This window comes from Siniperca chuatsi, linkage group LG11 (genome assembly GCF_020085105.1).
Source record: "Siniperca chuatsi isolate FFG_IHB_CAS linkage group LG11, ASM2008510v1, whole genome shotgun sequence".
In the NCBI taxonomy this organism is placed as follows: domain Eukaryota; kingdom Metazoa; phylum Chordata; class Actinopteri; order Centrarchiformes; family Sinipercidae; genus Siniperca; species Siniperca chuatsi.
Window position 1 is genome coordinate 29,786,890 of NC_058052.1, and position 9,843 is coordinate 29,796,732.

General features: G+C 43.2%; 2 protein-coding genes across 4 annotated transcripts in view; one reads left to right on the forward strand and one right to left on the reverse strand.

The window, feature by feature from the left end:
- Positions 1 to 1,238: 1,238 nt before the first annotated feature.
- LOC122884129 lies at positions 1,239 to 8,706 on the reverse strand. Its single transcript, XM_044213561.1, has 5 exons — positions 8,507 to 8,706; positions 4,850 to 5,006; positions 2,939 to 3,306; positions 1,988 to 2,216; positions 1,239 to 1,672 (listed from the first exon to the last, which is right to left on the reverse strand). Exons 1-5 carry the CDS (start codon positions 8,567 to 8,569, stop codon positions 1,551 to 1,553), a joined length of 939 nt encoding a protein of 312 aa, XP_044069496.1. The 5' UTR covers positions 8,570 to 8,706; the 3' UTR covers positions 1,239 to 1,550.
- Positions 8,707 to 8,770: 64 nt separating this feature from the next.
- Positions 8,771 to 9,843, forward strand: part of prkn (parkin RBR E3 ubiquitin protein ligase) — a 17,278-nt gene continuing 16,205 nt past the window's right edge. For all 3 annotated transcript variants that reach the window (XM_044213549.1, XM_044213550.1, XM_044213551.1), the window contains exon 1: positions 8,771 to 8,904. In XM_044213549.1, the coding sequence (XP_044069484.1) occupies positions 8,898 to 8,904 (7 nt within the window). In that variant the 5' untranslated portion in view covers positions 8,771 to 8,897. The remainder of the gene's footprint in view (positions 8,905 to 9,843) is intronic.

Genomic DNA, 9,843 nt, shown 5'->3' on the forward strand with positions numbered 1-9,843 from the left:
ATTTTATATGAATATGAATACCTAATACATAATTTTCCGTCTCTTCGTGTTAGTTTGGAGTCTCTTTGTGGTTGTTCTGAGTCTCTTTGTAGTCATTTTGTGTCTCTTTGTTGTTGTTTTGTGTCTCTTAGTAGTCGTCTCTTTGTGGTCATTTTGAGTCTCTGTGGTTATTTTGTGTCTCTTTGTTGTTGTTTTGTGTCTCTTTGTGGTCATTTTGTGTCTCTTTGTTGTTGTTTTGTGTCTCTTAGTAGTCGTCTCTTTGTGGTTGTTCTGAGTCTCTTTGTAGTCATTTTGTGTATCATCGTGGTTCTTTTGTGTCTCTTTGTGGTTGTTCTGAGTCTCTTTGTAGTCATTTTGTGTCTCTTTGTTGTTTTGTGTCTCTTTGTAGTCGTCTCTTTGTGGTTGTTCTGAGTATCTTTGTAGTCATTTTGTGTCTTTTTGTTGTTGTTTTGTGTCTCTTAGTAGTCGTCTCTTTGTGGTTGTTCTGAGTCTCTTTGTAGTCATTTTGTGTATCATCGTGGTTCTTTTGTGTCTCTTTGTGGTTGTTCTGAGTCTCTTTGTAGTCATTTTGTGTCTCTTTGTTGTTTTGTGTCTCTTTGTAGTCGCCTCTTTGTTGTTGTTGTTTTGAGTCTCTTTGTAGTCATTTTGTGTCTCTTTGTTGTTGTTTTGTGTCTCTTAGTAGTCGTCTCTTTGTGGTTGTTCTGAGTCTCTTTGTAGTCATTTTGTGTATCATCGTGGTTCTTTTGTGTCTCTTTGTGGTTGTTCTGAGTCTCTTTGTAGTCATTTTGTGTCTCTTTGTTGTTTTGTGTCTCTTTGTAGTCGTCTCTTTGTGGTTGTTCTGAGTATCTTTGTAGTCATTTTGTGTCTTTTTGTTGTTGTTTTGTGTCTCTTAGTAGTCGTCTCTTTGTGGTTGTTCTGAGTCTCTTTGTAGTCATTTTGTGTATCATCGTGGTTCTTTTGTGTCTCTTTGTGGTTGTTCTGAGTCTCTTTGTAGTCATTTTGTGTCTCTTTGTTGTTTTGTGTCTCTTTGTAGTCGCCTCTTTGTTGTTGTTGTTTTGAGTCTCTTTGTAGTCATTTTGTGTTTCTTTGTGGTTGTTTTGATTCTCTTTGTGGTTGTTCTGAGTCTCTTTGTAGTTATTTTGTGTCTCTTTGTTGTTGTTTTGTGTCTCTTTGTAGTCGTCTATTTGTGGTTGTTCTGAGTCTCATTGTGGTCATTTTGTGTCTCTTTGTAGATGTTTTGTCTCTTTGTGGTTTTTTTGAGTCTCTACATGTTTGTTTTGTGTCTCTTTGCGGCCATTTTGCGTCTCCTTGTGGTGGTTTTGTAGCAGGTTATCGGGTCGTTACAGCAACGCACAGCTCTCCAACAGGTTGCCAAAGAGCCGCAGACTCAGCGACATGAGAACCAGACCTGACCTGAAACTGACCAGAGGTTGAAATTAAACTGTCAGTCTGTCCAACAGCTCATTGGTGCAGCAGCTCCAGACTGCTGTGTTCTCATTGGACGTTTGGAAGTTTTTTCTGTAAGATAGGTGGAGCCGTCTAGCTGTCCGTCAGAGGAATTGGGAGTCTCGATTGGCTCTACGGGAGCGGAAACGGATCTCAGACAGTTTGGAGTTGATGCCGGAGCCAATGACTCCTTTCTTGGCGAGAGGAAACCGAGCCAAGATGGCGTCTGAGAAACAGAGAGATGAAGACTGTCAGAGAGATGAAGACTGTCAGAGAGATGAAGACTGTCAGAGAGGAAGACGGTGTAGTCCCTCATTCGTCCAGAAGTGTTCCATCGTAGAAAAGGTTTCAGTCGTAGTCGTCTGGACACTGTTTTCAAAATCTTCCGGACTTCCGGATGGGAGCCGAAACGTCTTGATTTTGAAAACATTGTCCAGATGACTACGACTGAAACCTTTTCTACGATGTCAGAGAAGACTGTCAGAGAGGAAGACTGTCAGAGAGAGGACGGAGAACATTGCAGAGAAAAGTCTGAACCTACTGAAGATGGCGTTGATCTTGTGCGGGTCGAGAGCGCTGCGTTGTGGGTGGAAGGCGGGCCGACGGCTCCGTCCTCCTCGCAGGTTACTATTCATCAGCGTGTTCATATCAAACACACCTATTAGCAGCGTTCGTGCCATCGCAGTGGGAGACTGCGCCTGATTGGCTGCCTGCCACGAGCGGACATCACAGAGAACACCAGATCCCGGATACACCTCCACCTGGCTCACCTGGAAAGACAGATCACGTAAATGACAAAATAACGAGCTGTTAACAAGCTCTCACCTGGACAGATTAAACTATAACTGACAAGTTTAAAACCAGATCAGACTAAATCAAATCTGAGTATTTAAAACAAGACCACAATAATTTTGGTCAAAATTAAAGCATTTACATTTGTAAATGTAAAATTAAAACTAATCAGATCTACTTTAAACCAGGGCCCCGTTCTTCGTACGTGGATAACCGAGTTATCCAGATCAGAATGTTGATCATTTGACCCGAGTCTGGATCTTTTGGGTCTTCGAAGCTGGTTTAAAATTCATCTGGACCTGTTGTCAGTGCAACAAGTCCTTAAGACCAAACCTGCAAAGGTGCAGTTTATCGACAGTTAGCTGGATCAGGACCAAGACGTTTTACGGTGAATCCCAAACATGAAGTCATTTCAAATACAAACGGCTGCTTTCTCAGATTTATAACGAAAGAGTGTTGATATAATAATGATTTTAAGATAACATGCAGGTTAATGAGAACTCATTATAATCTGTTGATATAAGTATCACAATTAAATTTTCATAATGAAGAGTTACCTTTACTTATACATGACCAAAAACCGAACAAACCGATCAGATCAGATCAGATCAGATCAGATCGAGTGTAAGCAGATCAGATTAAACCAGTTCCATTGTAAACCGGATCAGATCCAGTGTAAACAGATCAGAGGTGTTCTCACATGTCCATTAAGGTGTCCGGAGGTACACTGGCTCTCGGAGCAGCTCCTCCTTAGCTCCTCCATGTCAGTCTGGCTGCAGAGCGGCGCCTCCTCCCCCATGTGGCTCCCCAGGCCCATGTCTGCTCCTCCTGGCACCTCCTCGTCCTCGGAGCCCAGCAGGCCCCAGGACTCCGACATGTCCCCGCTCAGCTCCTCCTGGAGCTGCTGGACGTGGACCAGGGGGCTGAAGTCTTCGTCCTGATTGGTCGAGTGGTGGTGATGTGAGTATGGAGCGTAACTGTCGCTCCTGCCTGTTGCCGTGGAGACGGAGTGGTGACTGTTGGCCTGGCCCAACGTCTGCCACATGGTGGACAGGAGCCCAGGGATTTCTGGGAAATGTAGTCAAATTAAATGTTAAAAAATCAAACCAGATAAAATTAAACCACATCAGATTAATTTAAACTGGATCAGATTAAATCAGATCAAATCAAACCAGATTAGTTTAAACCAGATCGGATCAGTGTGAATTTGCCTTGGGGATCAAAAAAGTGTTTTTATTTTAATTTTTTTATATTTTATATCTTATTAAACCAGGGCCCCGTTCTTCGTACGTGGATAACCGAGTTATCCAGATCAGAATGTTGATCATTTGACCCGAGTCTGGATCTTTTGGGTCTTCAAAGCTGGTTCAAAATTCATCTGGACCTGTTGTCAGTGCAACAAGTCCTTAAGACCAAACCTGCAAAGGTGCAGTTTATCGACAGTTAGCTGGACCAGGACCAAGACGTTTTACGGTGAATCCCAAACATGAAGTCATTTCAAATACAAACGGCTGCTTTCTCAGATTTATAACGAAAGAGTGTTGATATAATAATGATTTTAAGATAACATGCAGGTTAATGAGAACTCATTATAATCTGTTGATATAAGTATCACAATTAAATTTTCATAATGAAGAGTTACCTTTACTTATACATGACCAAAAACACAACAAAATAAAAGTGTGAATGTTAAAAAAGAACCAATCCAACTGTAGTCTGAGAAACTGATTCTGACTGTTAAAGACCAGGAACCAGAACATGTGACTATAAATTTGAAATTGAAATTTGTCATTTGAACACTGAAACTTATTAAATGATTAACTGCAGAACTCCCTTTACTTAAAACTGTTGATGCAATTAAAGCTGCTTTTTAAAGAGAGTTTAGTAAAGTTTCACTTCCATAGCAGGCTGATGATTATCAGTGAAAAGTCTCTGCCCGTCCATCAGGAACCTCAGCGATCATCACCTGTAAAACCTGTAAAACCTCACCTGTAAAACCTCAGGTTCAACAGAGATCAAAGGGTGGAAACACTGTGGAGAACAATGTAGAACAAAATGAAGGAACACATAGACGTATGAATGAATCTATTGCCCCAGTGCATGCTGGGAGGGTTCCCAACACACCTACCTCATGTAACGGCAGTCACAGGACAGCACTCAGCCAATCACATGAATGCTGATCATGGTTTCAACTCTCTACTCATTTTGCCTTTATTTAAAAATCAGTGCACACTGTCACTAAAGATGACTCCATCCAGAATCAGCAAATCAACCCTCAAACTGCTTTCAAAGAACCAGATTAGCTGGATGAGAATAAACAGGATTATTTGAGTCTGATAACAGCATGTTAGCTAGAATTAGTTAAACCACATTTGATGAACAGGGCACAGGTCAGATTAAACTAGATCAGATTATACCAGATTATATTCAACCAGAATCGTTTAAACCAGATCAGTTTACACCAGATCACATGTGACAGGATGCAAAAGAGAACTGAAGTTTAGTAACTCAGTGAACTCATTCTCTGACTTCCTGTCGGAACCTGATTGGTCTCTGATTGGTCACCTGTAAACAGGTAGACCAGTTGACAGTGATGTGGATCCGGACTCACCGTGGACCAGCATGTTCTTTAGTCTCTGGTTCTCCGCCGACAGCTCCGCCTTCTCTCTCTCCAGCTCTCGGACCCGCGAACGCAGGAAGTGAAGCTCAGCGGTCTGTGACGGGGCCAGGACCGATACACCTGTCACACCTGACTCCACCTTCACCACCTGCAGGAGGGAGGGGGAATCGGTGTATCTCACGGTCAATCAACACATCAATCAACCTGATCCTTACCAGCAAAATAAGCCATCATGACTGGTTGTAACGCCTCTTCACCTGTTGTCATGGTGATCTAAGTGACGTGCGCATCAGAGTTTGACTGTTTGTCTTCTTCACGCTCTTTAATATGATAAAGTTTTATTCTTTTGTAAAATAAAACGACTCCATCAGAGGAGATTTCTTTGCTCCATGTTTTAGAAGCTCATCGTGTGTTTTATATGACAAATAATCCGCAGCTGTCAGATAAATGTAGCAGAAGTACAGTAGAAGAATAAAGTAACACAAGATGGAAATGCTCAAGGACAAGTACTTTCAAATTAGTTACTGGTAACACAGTCAGGATATAAAACCGATGAATAAACTAAAACAGAATTAAGTCATATTTACAGCTCAGTTTGTTGAATTTAAAATGCTGATTTGGCTTCAGAAGAACCAGTTATGGTTGATGAGAATCAGCCTGCAGCGCCTCCTACAGGTCAGACTATCAAACTGCACAAACAGACATAAACAGTTTAAACATCTGAATCAAACCGCTGAGCAAATGATGGCCGATTAGAAACATGTAAAAACTTTTTAGTAAAGGTCCAGTGTGTAACATTTAGGAGGACCTATTGGAGCTGTTTGCCTAAATGAATCCACTCCACCCAGCCAAGAGGTGGAGGTGGAGCTGCAGCCATCTTCGACTCAAGCCTATTAATCAACCCTAAACCTAAACTAAATTATAACTTATTCGAAGGACTTGTTCTTAGTCTTTCATGTGGACGTTGAAAATGATAACCTTAGTACTGCGTTTATCTCATTATTAGATTCGATTGGCTTTTGTCAGAGTGAACATGAAGCCTCTCACTGTTTTAACCACACCCTCGACGCTGTTCTGGTATATGGCTTTGAAATTGAACATTTAATAGTCTTTCCACAGAATCCTTCATTATCGGACCATTACTTAATAACTTTTGAACTGCTATTACTGGACTACACGCCATTAGGCAAACACTCCTACTCTAGATGTCTATCTGATGGTGCTGTGGCTAGATTTAAGGAGGCGATCCCATCTGCATTTAATTCAATGTTATGTGTCAATATAAAAGAGGACTCCTATGCAAATCACAGCCCTTCCCAAATTGACCATCTAGTTGATAGCGCTGCAGGCTCACTGCGAACGACACTCGATTCTATCGCTCCTCTAAAGAAGAAGATAATAAAACAAAGAAGGTTTGCTCCATGATATAACCCCCAAACCCGCAAACTGTCTCTTAGGCTCTTATGAGACTCCGACAAAACTGAAGTTATTGTAATTGGCCCCAAACACCTCTGAGACACATTATCTACAGATATAGTTGCTCTAGATGGCATTGCCCTGGCCTCCACCAGCACCGTAAGGAACCTCAGAGTTATCTTTGATCAGGATTTATCCTTTAACTCCCACATGAAACAAACTTCAAGGACGGCCTTCTTTCACCTACGTAATATTGCAAAAATCAGGCACATCCTGTCTCAAAATGATGCAGAAAAACTAGTCCATGCATTTGTTACTTCAGGCTGGATTATTGCAGTTCCTTATTATCCGGCTGCCCGAATAAGTCCCTTAAGACTCTCCAGTTGATCCAGAATGCTGCGGCACGTGTACTGACAAGAACCAGGAAAAGAGATCATATTTCTTCAATATCAGCTTCTCTGCACTGGCTTCCTGTAAAATCCAGAATAGAGTTTAAAATCCTTCTCCTCACCTACAAAGCTCTTAATGGTCAGGCACCATCGTATCTTAAAGATCTCATAATACCTTATTACCCGACTAGAACACTGCGCTCCCAGAATGCAGGGTTACTTGTGGTTCCTAGAGTCTCCAAAAGTAGACCGGGAGCCAGAGCCTTCAGGTATCAAGCTCCTCTCCTGTGGAACCAGGTCCCAGTTTGGGTTCAGGAGGCAGACACCATCTCCACATTTAAGAGTAGGCTTAAGACTTTCCTCTGTGATAAAGCTTATAGTTAGGGCTGGCTCGGGTGAGTCCTGAACTATCTCTTAGTTATGCTGCTATAGGCCTAGACTGCCGGGAGACTTCCCATGATGCACCTCTCTCCTCTCCCTCTCCGTCTGTATGCATTTTTATCCCATTACTGCATGTTATTAACTCGACATCTCTCTCCCGTAGTTTTGTGCTTTCTCGTTTCTCTCCTCTCTCCTTCTGTTGCTTTCAGCAGGTATTTCTGCCTCCGGAGCTGCAGAGTCTGGATCTGTGGTTGTGGGCCACCTGCTGCCCCCGTGTTCCTGCAGAGTCTGGATCTGTGGTTGTGGGCCACCTGCTGCCCCTGTGTTCCTGCAGAGTCTGGATCTGTGGTTGTGGGCCACCTGCTGCCCCCGTGTTCCTGCAGAGTCTGGATCTGTGGTTGTGGGCCACCTGCTGCCCCGTGTTCCTGCAGAGTCTGGATCTGTGGTTGTGGGCAACCTGCTGCCCCCGTGTTCCTGCAGAGTCTGGATCTGTGGTTGTGGGCCACCTGCTGCCCCCGTGTTCCTGCAGAGTCTGGATCTGTGGTTGTGGGCCACCTGATGCCCCCGTGTTCCTGCAGAGTCTGGATCTGTGGTTGTGGGCCACCTGATGCCCCCGTGTTCCTGCAGAGTCTGGATCTGTGGTTGTGGGCCACCTGCTGCCCCCGTGTTCCTGCAGAGTCTGGATCTGTGGTTGTGGGCCACCTGCTGCCCCTGTGTTCTTGCTCGACAACTACTACTACAGTTGCTGTTATTGGCTCTGTTACTGATGCTGACATTATTATTCCTATAGCTGTCATTCCTATTATTACTAATTTATTAATATTAACACTATAATAACTATTCTACTATTTAAAAAAAAATTCTAGGTGGTATTTGCATTGTGTCTCCCTTTCCCACCCTCTCTCTCTCTGATGGCCGCCCACCCCGAGTCTGGTTCTGCTCGAGGTTTCTGCCTCTTAAAGGAAGTTTTTTCTTGCCGCTGTGGCCAAGTGCTCGCTCATGGTGGGATTTGTTGGGTCTGTAAATAATATTATAAAGAGTTCGGTCTGGACCTGCTCTATAGGAAAAGTGCAATGAGATAACTTCTGTTATGCTATATAAATAAAATTTAATTAAATTGAATTATTGACCAGCAGACATTCATCAATGACACAATAACAGTTGTTGTGAGTGATAATCAATAAAGTGGAATGTCCCACTGCACATGAACGCTGCCTGATCACATTTCTCCTGTATGCATGTATATATGTGTGTATATGTATACATGTATATATATATATATATATATATATATATATATATATATATATATATATATATATGTATGTGTGTCTATATATATATATATATATATATATATATATATATATATATATATATGTGTGTGTGTATATGTATATCCATGATGTAGGTCTACACACTGCAGATATGTGTGACATGGTATGGCCGTGTTGTGTCTCACCGTCGGGCCGGTACCGCCGCTGTGTGTCCGCTGCAGGACGTTGCTGTCCGGACTCTCCGTCATCTGGAGACACAAACCGTAGACAAACCGGAGACACTAACGGGACTTAAATGTCCAAGGAAGCCCGGTAATGCTCTGGTACTTTGACCGCCAGCTGCCGCTCAGAAAAACACACAAAGAAAAAAAGAAAAACAAGTTTATTAAAATTCATAAATATCTCCACTTCCGGTCCCGCTCCGTGACGTCATTCCTGCGTGACCGCGCTGTAGTTTTACTGGAGGTCGGGTTTGTTTTGTAACGTTTGTGTGTGTGCAGCGTGACCACAGTACCCAGAGTGCACCGCGGCCGGCTTAGTGTAAACACGCAAGTAGACTGAAGGACGAAGTGACTGATGATCGGTGAGTCCTGCTCGCTTCTGCTGGACTCTACTGAACTCTACTGTACTGTACTGACCCTAACTGGACTCTACTGAACCTAACTGGACTCTACTGAACCTAGCTGGACTCTACTGACCCTAACTGGACTCTACTGAAGGTTATGTGTGTGTTCAACGAGTTGGTTCAATCAGCAGCTACTTTACTGAATCTGATCGATAATCTGATCTCTACGTCACAGCTGAAACTATCGATAATGACAGATTCAGTGGTGGAAGATGTACTCGTGGTTTACTTTAGTACAAGTACAGAAGTATTCTCAGCTTCATGTAGTTAAAGTAGTGTTTGTGCAGTAAAATGTCAATCAATACTTTTTATTTCGCACGTTGCGCTGCTTCACATAAATGAGCCGAAGTCTGAGCGTGGAATGAAAAGGATGAAATAATTAATAATTAAGTTACACTCATCTTAATTGGAATTTGCTTGTAGCCTCTACATGTAACTAGTGTCAGGTGTGTCAGACTGTGTCAGACTCGATAGTGCAGCGCACCTGCCCATTGTAGCTTCATTCAACAGGCAGGCAAGTACACGTTTGAGGTGCTGGTGCCCTGTCACCTGTCACCTGACCTGTCACTTGTCACCTGTCACCTGACCTGTCACTTGTCGCCTGCCACCTGTCACCTGTAACCTGAACCGTAACCTGACCTGTCACTTGTCACCTGTCACCTGACCTGTCACTTGTCAACTGTCACCTGTAACCTGACCTGTCACTTGTCACCTGTCACCTGACCTGTCACTTGTCACCTGCCACCTGTCACCTGTAACCTGAACCGTAACCTGACCTGTCACTTGTCACCTGTCACCTGACCTGTCAGTTGTCACCTGTAACCTGTAACCTGAACCGTAACCTGACCTGTCACTTGTCACTTGTCACCTGACCTGTCACTTGTCACCTGTCACCTG

Bases quoted from the DNA above. Each gene is read 5' to 3' on its own strand.
- LOC122884129 (XM_044213561.1), bottom strand. From the start codon at position 8,569: ATGACGGAGAGTCCGGACAGCAACGTCCTGCAGCGGACACACAGCGGC. The intron at 2,217-2,938 runs GTGAGAACACCT...CTGTCTTTCCAG, and splicing joins CCGGACACCTTAATGGACAT to GTGAGCCAGGTGGAGGTGTA. The intron at 1,673-1,987 runs GTAGGTTCAGAC...TCTGTTTCTCAG, and splicing joins CAAGATCAACGCCATCTTCA to ACGCCATCTTGGCTCGGTTT.